Below are 17,667 nucleotides of genomic sequence, written 5' to 3'. Positions count from 1 at the left end.
CGATCAGCATCACATACAGGCATGGAATCTCATATGTAGGATTTGTAAATTTTTGAAAAACTTATTTTCATAATGAAAGATAAAATACTGAAATACTGAAAAAAACTGATGACCAACATAAAGTCATCTAAATGTTCAACAGTAATAAAATGTAAATCGTGCCTTTTCAAAAATGCCAGTATATAAAACATATTACTTACTGTGGAGAGGTTGAAAGCATTCAGCTCTGTGAAGGTAGCCTGCTCGACAAATGAGCCCAGGTTTATCTCAAGAAATTGTGCATCATTCTGAATTCCTTTTCTGCAAGCTAATGGGGAAAAAAACAAACAAAAAGGATGTCATGACATTTCAGCAAAGAATTCCTTAACAAACAGACAAAAAAACAAACAAGGGTGAAAACAAACTCTACACAACTTAGTTGGAGGAGGTGATACACCGAGTCTGTTCTCAGTACAATCTGACAAACTGTGGCACAATTCCAAGTCCAGAAATAAGCCCAAAGAAAAAGCATGTGGTCACGTTTACAATCCCAATTCCAATGAAGTCAGGACGTTGTCTAAAATGTAAATAAAACAGAATATAATGATTTGCAAATCCTTTTCAACCAATATTCAATTGAATACACCACAAAGACAAGATATTTAATGTTCAAATTGATAAACTGTATTGTTTTTGTGCAAATATTTGCTCATTTTGAAATGAATGCTTGCAACACGTTTCAAAACAGTTGGCAACAAAAGACTGGGAAAGTTCATGAATGCTCAAAAAACACCGAATTGTAAACAGGTGTGTGCCATGATTGGGTATAAAAGGAGCATCCCCAAAAGGCTCAGCCGTTCACAAGCAAAGATGGGGCAAGGATTACCGCTTTGAGAACAACTGTGTGAAAAAAAATAGTCCAACAGTTAAAACAATGTTTCTTAACATTCAATTGCAAGGAATTTAGGGATTCCATCATCAACAGTCCATAATACAATCAGAAGATTCAGAGAATCTGGAGAACTTTCTACAAGTAAGCGGCAAGGCCGAGAACCAACATTGAATGCCTGTGACCTTCGATCCCTCAGGCGGCACTGCATTAAAAACCAACATCATTGTATAAAGGATCTTACCACGCGGGCTCAGGAACACTTCAGAAAACCATTGTCAGGTAACACAGTTTATCGTGACATCTACAAGTGCAAGTTAAAACTCTACCATGCAAAGCGAAAGCCATACATCAACAACATCCATAAACGCCGTCGCCTTCTCTGGGCCCGAGCTCATTTGAAATGGACAGATGCAAAGTGGGAAAAGTGTGCTGTGATCTGATGAGTCCACATTTCACATTATTTTTGGAAATCATGGACGTTGTGTCCTCCGGACAAAAGAAGAAAAAGACCATCCAGATTGTTACCAGCGCACAGTTCAAAAGCCAGCATCTGTGATGGTATGGTGGTGTGTTTTTGCCAATGGCATGGGCAGCTTACACATCTGTGATGGCACCATCAATGCTGAAAGGTACATCCAGGTTTTGGAGCAACACATGCTGCCATCCAAGCAACGTCTTTTTCAGGGACGTCCCTGCTTATTTCAGGAAGACAATGCCAAGCCACATTCTACACGTGTTACAACAGCATGGCTTCATAGTAAAAGAGTGCGGGTACTAGACTGGCATGCCTGCAGTCCAGACCTGTTGCCCATTGAAAATGTGTGGCGCATTATGAAGAGCAAAATACGACAACAGAGACCCCAGACTGTTGAACAACTCAAGTTGTACATGAAGCAAGAACGGGAAAGAATTCCACCTACAAAGCTTCAACAATTAGTGTCCTCAGTTTCCAAATGCTTATTGAGTGTTGTTAGAAGGAAAGGTGATGTAGCACAGTGGTAAACATACCACTGTTCCAGCTTTTTTGAAACATGTTGTAGGCATACATTTCAAAATGAGCCAATATTTGCACAAAAACAAAAAAGTTTATCAGTTTGTCTTTGTGGTATATTCAATTGAATATCGGTTGAAGAGGATTTGCAAATCATTGTATTCTGTTTTTATTTACATTTTACACAACGTCCCAACTTCATTGGAATTGAGGTTGTACTTCATCAGACCTACCTGGTGTGTTGAATTCACTGGCAGAATCCTTCAAGAAGTTGAGCAAAACTGCAGCATTTGCTCTTTGTCTTTCCGGAGGTGTTGTGGAGTAAACATGGCTCAGCCCCTTCACACTGCAAAGGGTCAACACAATAAGTATAATCAAATTCCTCTTTAACATTTTATTAATTGGAAACATGGTGTGTTTATGTTTGCAGTGCTTACACAGCACGATAGTTTGTGCAGTTTATGAACGACGTTACATTCATGAGCATCAACGGGTTGAAGCTTGCCAGACAAGGTCTTAGCAAATCGAGGAACCACCGGTTCCACTCATTTTCACTGAAGCTTGGAAGACGGGGCGCGATGAGGTCAAAGGTCCGATTCATTGCGAGATCTCTTGCACTGGATTCAATCACAATATTCTGTCCAATTACAAAATATGAAATCAGATACACGTTACACAGTTTGCATGTTGCACGTAGTTCAGAAGTCATTAGCAAGCAGTTGAAGAGCAAAAGGAATGTTCTCAATCATCTGATACAATAAGAACACTGTAACTGATGTATAGAAGTAGATGCATATGTATAATTTGACTCTGCTTGTTTTAAAGAATGGGAATTTTCTTCTTACCCCAATGTCAGAGGGAAGCTTACCGGTGCATTTTTTGTGAGTTCAGTGAGCAAAACCTCCACATTTTCAAAGCCATTGCCCTGCTCGAGCCGGTCAAATACGAGCCTGACTGTGTCTGTATTATTTATGTTCCCTGAGCTCTGTAGAACTTGTGCCAACTGAGAAGGACGGAGCTGTGAAATGGCACCAGTCTAAAAGGGCATGGACAAAATCAAGGGTTCACCATCACTGGCATATGTACTTCATTAAACAAATAATAAATGGTATTTTATGACAAAGAAGGACATTTGATTATACTAACATTATAAAAACATTAACAGACTCAATTTTCACATCTATAACTTGTACACAAAGACTTGAGCTGAAGATTGTAAACTTTCAGCAGTGATAAATTGGATCATTGGGTCTTTTTAAAACAGTTTGAATAGAAAAAAATATTACTTACGATGGAGATGTTGAAAGCTTCCAGGTCTGTGAAGGTAGCCTGCTCTACAAATGAGCCCAGGTTTTTCTCAAGAAATTCTGCATCGTTCTGAATTCCTTTCCTGCAAGCTAAGGAACGAAAAAGAAAAAAGCAATTTTATCATATTTCAGCAAACTTTCTATTTATTCCTTAACTCACAGGGGAACAGGGGAGTTACGGGTTCCAAATCAGGACCATTCAGATAACAGATCCAACAGACAAACGTAAACTCCTTTCTTGATCAGTTTATATGGACACCACTGGAGAGGTGAGCATGAACTGAAGTAAAGCAAGTGCTCTACAGGCCCATTTCAATTCGGGTTCAAACGTTTGGACCCATGAAGACTGACTCCTACACTGAGTCTGTTCTCAGTACAATCTGACAAAATGTGGCACAATTCCAAGTCGCCCAAAGAAAAAACATGTGGTCCAGTTTACTTCATCAGACCTACCTGGTGTGTTGAATTCACTGGCAGAATCCTTCAAGAAGTTGAGCAAAACTGCAGCATTTGCTCTTTGTCTTTCCGGAGGTGTTGTGGAGTAAACATGGCTCAGCCCCTTCACACTGCAAAGGGTCAACACAATAAGTATCATCAAATGCCTCTTTAACATTATATTAATTGGAAACATGGTGTGTTTATGTTTGCAGTGCTTACACAGCACGATAGTTTGTGCAGTTTATGAACAACGTTACATTCATGAGCATCAACGGGTTGAAGCTTGCCAGACAAGGTCTTAGCAAATCGAGGAACCACCGGTTCCACTCATTTTCACTGAAGCTTGGAAGACGGGGCGCGATGAGGTCAAAGGTCCGATTCATTGCGAGATCTCTTGTACTGGATTCAATCACAATATTCTGTCCAATTACAAAATATGAAATCAGATACACGTTACACAGTTTGCATGTTGCACGTAGTTCAGAAGTCATTAGCAAGCAGTTGACTCTGCTTGTTTTAAAGAATGGGAATTTTCTTCTTACCCCAATGTCAGAGGGAAGCTTACCGGTGCATTTTTTGTGAGTTCAGTGAGCAAAACCTCCACATTTTCAAAGCCATTGCCCTGCTTGAGCCGGTCAAATACGAGCCTGACTGTGTCTGTATTATTGATGTTCCCTGAGCTCTGTAGAACTTGTGCCAACTGAGAAGGACGGAGTTGTGAAATGGCACCAGTCTAAAAGGGCATGGACAAGAAGAAGGATATTTGATTATACTAACATTATAAAAACATTAACAGACTCAATTTTCACATCTATAACTTGTACACAAAGACTTGAGCTGAAGATTGTAAACTTTCAGCAGTGATAAATTGGATCATTGGGTCTTTTTAAAACAGTTTGAATAGAAAAAAATATTACTTACGATGGAGATGTTGAAAGCTTCCAGGTCTGTGAAGGTAGCCTGCTCTACAAATGAGCCCAGGTTTTTCTCAAGAAATTCTGCATCGTTCTGAATTCCTTTCCTGCAAGCTAAGGAACGAAAAAGAAAAAAGCAGTTTTATCATATTTCAGCAAACTTTCTATTTATTCCTTAACTCACAGGGGAACAGGGGAGTTACGGGTTCCAAATCAGGACCATTCAGATAACAGATCCAACAGACAAACGTAAACTCCTTTCTTGATCAGTTTATATGGACACCACTGGAGAGGTGAGCATGAACTGAAGTAAAGCAAGTGCTCTACAGGCCCATTTCAATTCGGGTTCAAACGTTTGGACCCATGCAGACTGACTCCTACACTGAGTCTGTTCTCAGTACAATCTGACAAAATGTGGCACAATTCCAAGTCACCCAAAGAAAAAACATGTGGTCCAGTTTACTTCATCAGACCTACCTGGTGTGTTGAATTCACCGGCAGAATCCTTCAAGAAGTTGAGCAAAACTGCAGCATTTGCTCTTTGTCTTTCCGGAGGTGTTGTGGAGTAAACATGGCTCAGCCCCTTCACACTGCAAAGGGTCAACACAATAAGTATAATCAAATTCCTCTTTAACATTTTATTAATTGGAAACATGGTGTGTTTATGTTTGCAGTGCTTACACAGCACGATAGTTTGTGCAGTTTATGAACGACGTTACATTCATGAGCATCAACGGGTTGAAGCTTGCCAGACAAGGTCTTAGCAAATCGAGGAACCACCGGTTCCACTCATTTTCACTGAAGCTTGGAAGACGGGGCGCGATGAGGTCAAAGGTCCGATTCATTGCGAGATCTCTTGCACTGGACTCAATCACAATATTCTGTCCAATTACAAAATATGAAATCAGATACACGTTACACAGTTTGCATGTTGCACGTAGTTCAGAAGTCATTAGCAAGCAGTTGAAGAGCAAAAGGAATGTTCTCAATCATCTGATACAATAAGAACACTGTAACTGATGTATAGAAGTAGATGCATATGTATAATTTGACTCTGCTTGTTTTAAAGAATGGGAATTTTCTTCTTACCCCAATGTCAGAGGGAAGCTTACCGGTGCATTTTTTGTGAGTTCAGTGAGCAAAACCTCCACATTTTCAAAGCCATTGCCCTGCTCGAGCCGGTCAAATACGAGCCTGACTGTGTCTGTATTATTTATGTTCCCTGAGCTCTGTAGAACTTGTGCCAACTGAGAAGGACGGAGCTGTGAAATGGCACCAGTCTAAAAGGGCATGGACAAAATCAAGGGTTCACCATCACTGGCATATGTACTTCATTAAACAAATAATAAATGGTATTTTATGACAAAGAAGGACATTTGATTATACTAACATTATAAAAACATTAACAGACTCAATTTTCACATCTATAACTTGTACACAAAGACTTGAGCTGAAGATTGTAAACTTTCAGCAGTGATAAATTGGATCATTGGGTCTTTTTAAAACAGTTTGAATAGAAAAAAATATTACTTACGATGGAGATGTTGAAAGCTTCCAGGTCTGTGAAGGTAGCCTGCTCTACAAATGAGCCCAGGTTTTTCTCAAGAAATTCTGCATCGTTCTGAATTCCTTTCCTGCAAGCTAAGGAACGAAAAAGAAAAAAGCAATTTTATCATATTTCAGCAAACTTTCTATTTATTCCTTAACTCACAGGGGAACAGGGGAGTTACGGGTTCCAAATCAGGACCATTCAGATAACAGATCCAACAGACAAACGTAAACTCCTTTCTTGATCAGTTTATATGGACACCACTGGAGAGGTGAGCATGAACTGAAGTAAAGCAAGTGCTCTACAGGCCCATTTCAATTCGGGTTCAAACGTTTGGACCCATGAAGACTGACTCCTACACTGAGTCTGTTCTCAGTACAATCTGACAAAATGTGGCACAATTCCAAGTCGCCCAAAGAAAAAACATGTGGTCCAGTTTACTTCATCAGACCTACCTGGTGTGTTGAATTCACTGGCAGAATCCTTCAAGAAGTTGAGCAAAACTGCAGCATTTGCTCTTTGTCTTTCCGGAGGTGTTGTGGAGTAAACATGGCTCAGCCCCTTCACACTGCAAAGGGTCAACACAATAAGTATCATCAAATGCCTCTTTAACATTATATTAATTGGAAACATGGTGTGTTTATGTTTGCAGTGCTTACACAGCACGATAGTTTGTGCAGTTTATGAACAACGTTACATTCATGAGCATCAACGGGTTGAAGCTTGCCAGACAAGGTCTTAGCAAATCGAGGAACCACCGGTTCCACTCATTTTCACTGAAGCTTGGAAGACGGGGCGCGATGAGGTCAAAGGTCCGATTCATTGCGAGATCTCTTGTACTGGATTCAATCACAATATTCTGTCCAATTACAAAATATGAAATCAGATACACGTTACACAGTTTGCATGTTGCACGTAGTTCAGAAGTCATTAGCAAGCAGTTGACTCTGCTTGTTTTAAAGAATGGGAATTTTCTTCTTACCCCAATGTCAGAGGGAAGCTTACCGGTGCATTTTTTGTGAGTTCAGTGAGCAAAACCTCCACATTTTCAAAGCCATTGCCCTGCTTGAGCCGGTCAAATACGAGCCTGACTGTGTCTGTATTATTGATGTTCCCTGAGCTCTGTAGAACTTGTGCCAACTGAGAAGGACGGAGTTGTGAAATGGCACCAGTCTAAAAGGGCATGGACAAGAAGAAGGATATTTGATTATACTAACATTATAAAAACATTAACAGACTCAATTTTCACATCTATAACTTGTACACAAAGACTTGAGCTGAAGATTGTAAACTTTCAGCAGTGATAAATTGGATCATTGGGTCTTTTTAAAACAGTTTGAATAGAAAAAAATATTACTTACGATGGAGATGTTGAAAGCTTCCAGGTCTGTGAAGGTAGCCTGCTCTACAAATGAGCCCAGGTTTTTCTCAAGAAATTCTGCATCGTTCTGAATTCCTTTCCTGCAAGCTAAGGAACGAAAAAGAAAAAAGCAGTTTTATCATATTTCAGCAAACTTTCTATTTATTCCTTAACTCACAGGGGAACAGGGGAGTTACGGGTTCCAAATCAGGACCATTCAGATAACAGATCCAACAGACAAACGTAAACTCCTTTCTTGATCAGTTTATATGGACACCACTGGAGAGGTGAGCATGAACTGAAGTAAAGCAAGTGCTCTACAGGCCCATTTCAATTCGGGTTCAAACGTTTGGACCCATGCAGACTGACTCCTACACTGAGTCTGTTCTCAGTACAATCTGACAAAATGTGGCACAATTCCAAGTCACCCAAAGAAAAAACATGTGGTCCAGTTTACTTCATCAGACCTACCTGGTGTGTTGAATTCACCGGCAGAATCCTTCAAGAAGTTGAGCAAAACTGCAGCATTTGCTCTTTGTCTTTCCGGAGGTGTTGTGGAGTAAACATGGCTCAGCCCCTTCACACTGCAAAGGGTCAACACAATAAGTATAATCAAATTCCTCTTTAACATTTTATTAATTGGAAACATGGTGTGTTTATGTTTGCAGTGCTTACACAGCACGATAGTTTGTGCAGTTTATGAACGACGTTACATTCATGAGCATCAACGGGTTGAAGCTTGCCAGACAAGGTCTTAGCAAATCGAGGAACCACCGGTTCCACTCATTTTCACTGAAGCTTGGAAGACGGGGCGCGATGAGGTCAAAGGTCCGATTCATTGCGAGATCTCTTGCACTGGACTCAATCACAATATTCTGTCCAATTACAAAATATGAAATCAGATACATGTTACACAGTTTGCATGTTGCACGTAGTTCAGAAGTCATTAGCAAGCAGTTGAAGAGCAAAAGGAATGTTCTCAATCATCTGATACAATAAGAACACTGTAACTGATGTATAGAAGTAGATGCATATGTATAATTTGACTTTGCTTGTTTTAAAGAATGGGAATTTTCTTCTTGCCCCAATGTCAGAGGGAAGCTTACCGGTGCATTGTCTGTGAGTTCAGTGAGCAAAACCTCCACATTTTCAAAGCCATCGGCCTGCTCGAGCCGGTCAAATACGAGCCTGACTGTGTCTGTATTATTGATGTTCCCTGAGCTCTGTAGAACTTGTGCCAACTGAGAAGGACGGAGCTGTGAAATGGAGTCAGTCTAAAAGGGCATGGACAAAATCAAAGAGCAATCAATACAAAAAAAAGTGGAATTTTTAATTTGAATAGACAAGACTGCGGTCAGTTCAGTTACGTACAACAGAAAAATTGGGATTGAGGGTTTGCAAATCCTGCAGATCTGCAAATTCAGAGAAGCTACCAAAGTTATCCTGGAGCCACTCTTTAGTACCACTGCTGGCTGAGACACAGCCAGGATCTGGGAAGAAAAAAAGACAAAGACTTGGATGAACCACTGTGACCAAAGGCCGTCACCACTTTAATCAATTGAAACACAGTGCCTGCCTTTACCTGATGAGTCATTTTTCACAAGGAACGGCTGGATGAAATGAGTCAAGACTGATTTCTGTGTCTCTCTCTTCATGGATGGTTGGACTCTGCTGAATGCCCGGATGCTAACATTGAAGAGTGAAGGCCAAATCAACAAGTGTATAATCAAATGTATATCTCCAAGATAATCTGCCATCAATGTCCACAGTTCAGAAATATGTAACCTGGTTACTTACACAGTGTGGTACGTTTGGCAGCTGAAGTTTGTCGAGCTGAGACAAAACAGGAAGTTGGGTGATGAAGCAGCCAAAAATGGATGAAGGTTTGTCTCAAACCATCTCTTGACAAAGGCATCATCTTGCACTTGCATCTGGCTGAAGTTGGCAATTATCACCTCTCCAACAGCCTCAAGAATGGGGGTCAAGGACTGACTGCTGGTGTTGGGAGCCTTAAATTGGGCAGGTGGGGAGGTCTCATTTAATAGGGCACCAGGTTCACAGGGAAAACACCAATTTTTTCTGAAATGACACTTTTGGACTTACCATAGCAGAGTACATGGTAAGAGCCTCATCCAGCACAGGAGAAGCTTCTCGGATGAAAAGCTTCCAGACCTCTGGGGAGTATGTCATTTGGCTTTGCAGCGAACAGTTCAACAGTGTCGCAACGTTGCTGGGTGTGAGATGTGTAGCCTTAAAATGAGACAAAAATAAAGACTGAGTTCATGACAATTCATCTCAGGAAATAATTAAAGCAGAAGACACTGAAACCTGAAATAAAACAATCTTACTGAGGAACAGGCGTGTGCAGTGATGGAAATATTGCACAGGGCTTCTGTCAAGTTGCCACCAGATTGGATTTGTTGTGACCTAAACAAAACGATAGTATGAAAAACAGTGTTACTTAAAGGGGAAAAGGAAGAAAACCAGAACACTGCACTTCAAACAGTGATTCACCTACCCGCTGACGTCAGCACAGATATGACTCACTGTAAAAAGACAATATTCATGCATCACATAATTGCACTTTCCAGTGTCATTTTGCAATCACGCTGGAGCTCGCTCCACTTTTACACACTTACCATTAACTGCTGTGTTGTTGCACTGGAGACAAAAACATCATCATTATTACACTTGTGGCATATTTGACACAGATCAAAAATTTTTTGTCTCTTAAAGTTTCAATAATAAACTCTAACCTTGTCAACTGTCAAGTGTAAATATGTTCAATATGTATAAAATACAAAAGAAAAGCAACTTACCCTCAGAGAACCTGTAATGCGACAACCTGTTTGACAGACAAAATAAAGTATCAAGTGAATACAGCTCTGACAGAAATACCTCATTCAATAAAAATGCCAGAAAGCATTTTTTTTATCACTTACGTAGGAATTTCATTTGGAGGCTTCCTATGCTTGATTTCACACTCTCTGGAAGATTCAATTTGAAGCACTGCTGAAGACCATTGACTCTAAAAACAACAACACAGTGAGATGATTTGTCAGGAACCAGAGTTCGATGACAAACACAAACAACATTTTTATGTGCAGACTTGAAAATTTCCATTTCTTACATGGCAGTGTATGATGGACAGTCAGCGTTCCTGGGGATTTGTCTGAAAAAGGCCTGGATGAACTGACTGAGCGGGTCAGTGTCTGAGGAATCCAAGAACGTGTTGCACACCACCTTTATGAAGGTCTCATTCTCCAAAGCACCAGTGTCTGGATCCACAAGTAACTCAGCCTTTTGCTGCGGTGTGAGACGGTCCAGAACTTCCATCTGTGGGAACAAAATGAGTTTGGTTGTGGTTTGTGCTTGTGTTGAGTCGCTGCCTTAATAAAAACTCATTTATATTCTTGTGTAAATTCATGTAAATGCATTCAAAGCCAGAGTCTGTTTTTTCCAATGAAAGAAAGTCTAGATTAATGAAAAAAGTCACATAATCTTGTCTAAAATCCTGTTTGAACAGCACAATGTTTATTTTCCATAGAGAGAAAATTTTTTACTGTGTTTGCTGAGTGCACAGTTCACTTTTCCCATTTCTTTTATCTTTCAGGTGTGTTGATGAAGCCAGCGACAATTCCATAGATTCTTGTCCTTATCAGACTTTTTCAAACAGTCTTTCTCACCATCTTCTCTCTGTTCGACGCCGTTCCGTGACACAGACATGCTGAACAATTCTTCTTTTAAAAACTTTAGAGCTCTAAAGGTTTGCGATGTCCACATGCTACATTTAGCTTAAGCTTTGCGCAGGAGCCACACATCGTCTCCGCAGCAACCAACCAGTCCTGTTTTACACTTTACGAGAGGGATTTTTCTCCTCAAAACTCCGTGGATCCGAGGACACTGATTTGTATCTGTAACACACAGATCAGTGTCCGTGGACCGCCGTGGTCTTATAAAATTTCCACGATATTGAAAAAAAAGAACATGTTGCGATAGACATTTTAAAAACTCAATGACGATCACAATTACCCCCCCGAAGAAATCCCTGGAATTTCACAAATCCATGGAGTTTTCACAACCCTGAAAACAAGGCTGACCATCACTGGCATACCTGCTTAATTAAACAATTATAAAATGGTATTTTATGACAAAGTAGGACATTTGATTATACTAATGTTATAAAAACATTAACAGACTCAATATTCAGATCTATAACTTGTACACAAAGACTTGAGCTGAAGATAGTAATCATGGATCATTGGGTCTTTTTAAAAAACTTTGAATAGAAAAAATATTACTTACGATGGAGACGTTGAAAGCTTTCAGGTCTGTGAAGGTAGCCTGCTCTACAAATGAGCCCAGGTTTTTCTCAAGAAATTCTGCATCGTTCTGAATTCCTTTCCTGCAAGCTAAGGAACGAAAAAGAAAAAAGCAATTTTATCATATTTCAGCAAACTTTTATTTATTCCTTAACTTACAAGGGAACAGGGGAGTTACGGGTTCCAAATCAGGACCATTCAGATAACAGATCCAACAGACAAAAGTAAACTCCTTTCTTGATCAGTTTATATGGACACCACTGGAGAGGTGAGCATGAACTGAAGTAAAGCAAGTGCTCTACAGGCCCATTTCAATTCGGGTTCAAACATTTGGACCCATGAAGACTGACTCCTACACTGAGTCTGTTCTCAGTACAATCTGACAAACTGTGGCACAATTCCAAGTCGCCCAAAGAAAAAACATGTGGTCCAATTTACTTCATCAGACCTACCTGGTGTGTTGAATTCTCCGGCAGAATCCTTCAAGAAGTTGAGCAAAACGGCAGCATTTGCTCTTTGTCTTTCCGGAGGTGTTGTGGAGTAAACATGGCTCAGCCCCCTCACACTGCAAAGGGTCAACACAATAATTATCATCAAATTCCTCTTTAACATTTTATTAATTGGAAACATGGTGTGTTTATGTTTGCAGTGCTTACACAGCACGATAGTTTGTGCAGTTTATGAACGACGTTACATTCATGAGCATCAACGGGTTGAAGCTTGCCAGACAAGGTCTTAGCAAATCGAGGAACCACCGGTTCCACTCATTTTCACTGAAGCTTGGAAGACGGGGCGCGATGAGGTCAAAGGTCCGATTCATTGCGAGATCTCTTGCACTGGATTCAATCACAATATTCTGTCCAATTACAAAATATGAAATCAGATACACGTTACACAGTTTGCATGTTGCACGTAGTTCAGAAGTCATTAGCAAGCAGTTGAAGAGCAAAAGGAATGTTCTCAATCATCTGATACAATAAGAACACTGTAACTGATGTATAGAAGTAGATGCATATGTATAATTTGACTCTGCTTGTTTTAAAGAATGTGAATTTTCTTCTTACCCCAATGTCAGAGGGAAGCTTACCGGTGCATTTTTTGTGAGTTCAGTGAGCAAAACCTCCACATTTTCAAAGCCATCGCCCTGCTCGAGCCGGTCAAATACGAGCCTGACTGTGTCTGTATTATTGATGTTCCCTGAGCTCTGTAGAACTTGTGCCAACTGAGAAGGACGGAGCTGTGAAATGGCACCAGTCTAAAAGGGCATGGACAAAATCAAGGGTTCACCATCACTGGCATACGTACTTCATTAAACAAATAATAAATGGTATTTTATGACAAAGAAGGACATTTGATTATACTAACATTATAAAAACATTAACAGACTCAATTTTCACATCTATAACTTGTACACAAAGACTTGAGCTGAAGATTGTAAACTTTCAGCAGTGATAAATTGGATCATTGGGTCTTTTTAAAACAGTTTGAATAGAAAAAAATATTACTTACGATGGAGATGTTGAAAGCTTCCAGGTCTGTGAAGGTAGCCTGCTCTACAAATGAGCCCAGGTTTTTCTCAAGAAATTCTGCATCGTTCTGAATTCCTTTCCTGCAAGCTAAGGAACGAAAAAGAAAAAAGCAATTTTATCATATTTCAGCAAACTTTCTATTTATTCCTTAACTCACAGGGGAACAGGGGAGTTACGGGTTCCAAATCAGGACCATTCAGATAACAGATCCAACAGACAAACATAAACTCCTTTCTTGATCAGTTTATATGGACACCACTGGAGAGGTGAGCATGAACTGAAGTAAAGCAAGTGCTCTACAGGCCCATTTCAATTCGGGTTCAAACGTTTGGACCCATGAAGACTGACTCCTACACTGAGTCTGTTCTCAGTACAATCTGACAAAATGTGGCACAATTCCAAGTCACCCAAAGAAAAAACATGTGGTCCAGTTTACTTCATCAGACCTACCTGGTGTGTTGAATTCACCGGCAGAATCCTTCAAGAAGTTGAGCAAAACTGCAGCATTTGCTCTTTGTCTTTCCGGAGGTGTTGTGGAGTAAACATGGCTCAGCCCCTTCACACTGCAAAGGGTCAACACAATAAGTATAATCAAATTCCTCTTTAACATTTTATTAATTGGAAACATGGTGTGTTTATGTTTGCAGTGCTTACACAGCACGATAGTTTGTGCAGTTTATGAACGATGTTACATTCATGAGCATCAACGGGTTGAAGCTTGCCAGACAAGGTCTTAGCAAATCGAGGAACCACCGGTTCCACTCATTTTCACTGAAGCTTGGCAGACGGGGCGCGATGAGGTCAAAGGTCCGATTCATTGCGAGATCTCTTGCACTGGATTCAATCACAATATTCTGTCCAATTACAAAATATGAAATCAGATACACGTTACACAGCTTGCATGTTGCACGTAGTTCAGAAGTCATTAGCAAGCAGTTGAAGAGCAAAAGGAATGTTCTCAATCATCTGATACAATAAGAACACTGTAACTGATGTATAGAAGTAGATGCATATGTATAATTTGACTCTGCTTGTTTTAAAGAATGGGAATTTTCTTCTTACCCCAATGTCAGAGGGAAGCTTACCGGTGCATTTTTTGTGAGTTCAGTGAGCAAAACCTCCACATTTTCAAAGCCATTGCCCTGCTCGAGCCGGTCAAATACGAGCCTGACTGTGTCTGTATTATTGATGTTCCCTGAGCTCTGTAGAACTTGTGCCAACTGAGAAGGACGGAGCTGTGAAATGGCACCAGTCTAAAAGGGCATGGACAAGAAGAAGGATATTTGATTATACTAACATTATAAAAACATTAACAGACTCAATTTTCACATCTATAACTTGTACACAAAGACTTGAGCTGAAGATTGTAAACTTTCAGCAGTGATAAATTGGATCATTGGGTCTTTTTAAAACAGTTTGAATAGAAAAAAATATTACTTACGATGGAGATGTTGAAAGCTTCCAGGTCTGTGAAGGTAGCCTGCTCTACAAATGAGCCCAGGTTTTTCTCAAGAAATTCTGCATCGTTCTGAATTCCTTTCCTGCAAGCTAAGGAACGAAAAAGAAAAAAGCAATTTTATCATATTTCAGCAAACTTTCTATTTATTCCTTAACTCACAGGGGAACAGGGGAGTTACGGGTTCCAAATCAGGACCATTCAGATAACAGATCCAACAGACAAACGTAAACTCCTTTCTTGATCAGTTTATATGGGCACCACTGGAGAGGTGAGCATGAACTGAAGTAAAGCAAGTGCTCTACAGGCCCATTTCAATTCGGGTTCAAATGTTTGGACCCATGAAGACTGACTCCTACACTGAGTCTGTTCTCAGTACAATCTGACAAAATGTGGCACAATTCCAAGTCGCCCAAAGAAAAAACATGTGGTCCAGTTTACTTCATCAGACCTACCTGGTGTGTTGAATTCACCGGCAGACTCCTTCAAGAAGTTGAGCAAAACTGCAGCATTTGCTCTTTGTCTTTCCGGAGGTGTTGTGGAGTAAACATGGCTCAGCCCCTTCACACTGCAAAGGGTCAACACAATAGGTATAATCAAATTCCTCTTTAACATTTTATTAATTGGAAACATGGTGTGTTTATGTTTGCAGTGCTTACACAGCACGATAGTTTGTGCAGTTTATGAACGACGTTACATTCATGAGCATCAACGGGTTGAAGCTTGCCAGACAAGGTCTTAGCAAATCGAGGAACCACAGGTTCCACTCATTTTCACTGAAGCTTGGAAGACGGGGCGCGATGAGGTCAAAGGTCCGATTCATTGCGAGATCTCTTGCACTGGATTCAATCACAATATTCTGTCCAATTACAAAATATGAAATCAGATACACGTTACACAGTTTGCATGTTGCACGTAGTTCAGAAGTCATTAGCAAGCAGTTGAAGAGCAAAAGGAATGTTCTCAATCATCTGATACAATAAGAACACTGTAACTGATGTATAGAAGTAGATGCATATGTATAATTTGACTCTGCTTGTTTTAAAGAATGGGAATTTTCTTCTTACCCCAATGTCAGAGGGAAGCTTACCGGTGCATTTTTTGTGAGTTCAGTGAGCAAAACCTCCACATTTTCAAAGCCATTGCCCTGCTCGAGCCGGTCAAATACGAGCCTGACTGTGTCTGTATTATTGATGTTCCCTGAGCTCTGTAGAACTTGTGCCAACTGAGAAGGACGGAGCTGTGAAATGGCACCAGTCTAAAAGGGCATGGACAAAATCAAGGGTTCACCATCACTGGCATACGTACTTCATTAAACAAATAATAAATGGTATTTATGACAAAGAAGGACATTTGATTATACTAACATTATAAAACATTAATAGACTCAATTTTCACATCTATAACTTGTACACAAAGACTTGAGCTGAAGATTGTAAACTTTCAGCAGTGATAAATTGGATCATTGGGTCTTTTTAAAACAGTTTGAATAGAAAAAAAATATTACTTACGATGGAGATGTTGAAAGCTTCCAGGTCTGTGAAGGTAGCCTGCTCTACAAATGAGCCCAGGTTTTTCTCAAGAAATTCTGCATCGTTCTGAATTCCTTTCCTGCAAGCTAAGGAACGAAAAAGAAAAAAGCAATTTTATCATATTTCAGCAAACTTTCTATTTATTCCTTAACTCACAGGGGAACAGGGGAGTTACGGGTTCCAAATCAGGACCATTCAGATAACAGATCCAACAGACAAACGTAAACTCCTTTCTTAATCAGTTTATATGGACACCACTGGAGAGGTGAGCATGAACTGAAGTAAAGCAAGTGCTCTACAGGCCCATTTCAATTCGGGTTCAAACGTTTGGACCCATGAAGACTGACTCCTACACTGAGTCTGTTCTCAGTACAATCTGACAAAATGTGGCACAATTCCAAGTCACCCAAAGAAAAAACATGTGGTCCAGTTTACTTCATCAGACCTACCTGGTGTGTTGAATTCACTAGCAGAATCCTTCAAGAAGTTGAGCAAAACTGCAGCATTTGCTCTTTGTCTTTCCGGAGGTGTTGTGGAGTAAACATGGCTCAGCCCCTTCACACTGCAAAGGGTCAACACAATAAGTATAATCAAATTCCTCTTTAACATTTTATTAATTGGAAACATGGTGTGTTTATGTTTGCAGTGCTTACACAGCACGATAGTTTGTGCAGTTTATGAACGACGTTACATTCATGAGCATCAACGGGTTGAAGCTTGCCAGACAAGGTCTTAGCAAATCGAGGAACCACCGGTTCCACTCATTTTCACTGAAGCTTGGAAGACGGGGCGCGATGAGGTCAAAGGTCCGATTCATTGCGAGATCTCTTGCACTGGACTCAATCACAATATTCTGTCCAATTACAAAATATGAAATCAGATACATGTTACACAGTTTGCATGTTGCACGTAGTTCAGAAGTCATTAGCAAGCAGTTGAAGAGCAAAAGGAATGTTCTCAATCATCTGATACAATAAGAACACTGTAACTGATGTATAGAAGTAGATGCATATGTATAATTTGACTTTGCTTGTTTTAAAGAATGGGAATTTTCTTCTTGCGCAATGTCAGAGGGAAGCTTACCGGTGCATTGTCTGTGAGTTCAGTGAGCAAAACCTCCACATTTTCAAAGCCATCGTTCTGCTCGAGCCGGTCAAATACGAGCCTGACTGTGTCTGTATTATTGATGTTCCCTGAGCTCTGTAGAACTTGTGCCAACTGAGAAGGACGGAGCTGTGAAATGGAGTCAGTCTAAAAGGGCATGGACAAAATCAAAGAGCAATCAATACAAAAAAAAAGTGGAATTTTTAATTTGAATAGACAAGACTGCGGTCAGTTCAGTTACGTACAACAGAAAAATTGGGATTGAGGGTTTGCAAATCCTGCAGATCTGCAAAT

At 40.2% G+C, this 17,667-nt stretch overlaps 1 protein-coding gene across 1 annotated transcript in view; it reads right to left on the bottom strand.

Moving 5' to 3' along the window:
- Positions 1–200: 200 nt before the first annotated feature.
- LOC117506315 overlaps positions 201–17,667 on the bottom strand; it is a gene marked incomplete at its 3' end in the record, with an annotated part of 18,253 nt that continues 786 nt past the window's right edge. The window contains exons 2-47 of the mRNA XM_034165805.1: positions 17,353–17,520; positions 16,923–17,122; positions 16,719–16,831; positions 16,249–16,355; positions 15,828–15,995; positions 15,397–15,596; positions 15,193–15,305; positions 14,723–14,829; positions 14,367–14,534; positions 13,936–14,135; positions 13,732–13,844; positions 13,262–13,368; positions 12,840–13,007; positions 12,409–12,608; positions 12,205–12,317; positions 11,736–11,842; positions 10,561–10,766; positions 10,373–10,458; positions 10,250–10,275; positions 10,070–10,091; positions 9,949–9,976; positions 9,779–9,857; positions 9,534–9,680; positions 9,228–9,439; positions 9,013–9,116; positions 8,802–8,920; positions 8,537–8,704; positions 8,106–8,305; positions 7,902–8,014; positions 7,432–7,538; positions 7,076–7,243; positions 6,730–6,929; positions 6,526–6,638; positions 6,056–6,162; positions 5,634–5,801; positions 5,203–5,402; positions 4,999–5,111; positions 4,529–4,635; positions 4,173–4,340; positions 3,827–4,026; positions 3,623–3,735; positions 3,153–3,259; positions 2,731–2,898; positions 2,300–2,499; positions 2,096–2,208; positions 201–307 (exon numbers count right to left, since the gene is read on the bottom strand). Coding sequence (XP_034021696.1) covers positions 201–307; positions 2,096–2,208; positions 2,300–2,499; positions 2,731–2,898; positions 3,153–3,259; positions 3,623–3,735; positions 3,827–4,026; positions 4,173–4,340; positions 4,529–4,635; positions 4,999–5,111; positions 5,203–5,402; positions 5,634–5,801; positions 6,056–6,162; positions 6,526–6,638; positions 6,730–6,929; positions 7,076–7,243; positions 7,432–7,538; positions 7,902–8,014; positions 8,106–8,305; positions 8,537–8,704; positions 8,802–8,920; positions 9,013–9,116; positions 9,228–9,439; positions 9,534–9,680; positions 9,779–9,857; positions 9,949–9,976; positions 10,070–10,091; positions 10,250–10,275; positions 10,373–10,458; positions 10,561–10,766; positions 11,736–11,842; positions 12,205–12,317; positions 12,409–12,608; positions 12,840–13,007; positions 13,262–13,368; positions 13,732–13,844; positions 13,936–14,135; positions 14,367–14,534; positions 14,723–14,829; positions 15,193–15,305; positions 15,397–15,596; positions 15,828–15,995; positions 16,249–16,355; positions 16,719–16,831; positions 16,923–17,122; positions 17,353–17,520 — 6,321 coding nt within the window. The remainder of the gene's footprint in view (positions 308–2,095; positions 2,209–2,299; positions 2,500–2,730; positions 2,899–3,152; positions 3,260–3,622; positions 3,736–3,826; positions 4,027–4,172; positions 4,341–4,528; positions 4,636–4,998; positions 5,112–5,202; positions 5,403–5,633; positions 5,802–6,055; positions 6,163–6,525; positions 6,639–6,729; positions 6,930–7,075; positions 7,244–7,431; positions 7,539–7,901; positions 8,015–8,105; positions 8,306–8,536; positions 8,705–8,801; positions 8,921–9,012; positions 9,117–9,227; positions 9,440–9,533; positions 9,681–9,778; positions 9,858–9,948; positions 9,977–10,069; positions 10,092–10,249; positions 10,276–10,372; positions 10,459–10,560; positions 10,767–11,735; positions 11,843–12,204; positions 12,318–12,408; positions 12,609–12,839; positions 13,008–13,261; positions 13,369–13,731; positions 13,845–13,935; positions 14,136–14,366; positions 14,535–14,722; positions 14,830–15,192; positions 15,306–15,396; positions 15,597–15,827; positions 15,996–16,248; positions 16,356–16,718; positions 16,832–16,922; positions 17,123–17,352; positions 17,521–17,667) is intronic.

This window comes from Thalassophryne amazonica, unplaced genomic scaffold (assembly GCF_902500255.1).
Source record: "Thalassophryne amazonica unplaced genomic scaffold, fThaAma1.1, whole genome shotgun sequence".
Classification (NCBI taxonomy): domain Eukaryota; kingdom Metazoa; phylum Chordata; class Actinopteri; order Batrachoidiformes; family Batrachoididae; genus Thalassophryne; species Thalassophryne amazonica.
Note: the sequence above shows the minus strand (reverse complement) of the source record. Positions and strands in the feature narration are given on the sequence as shown.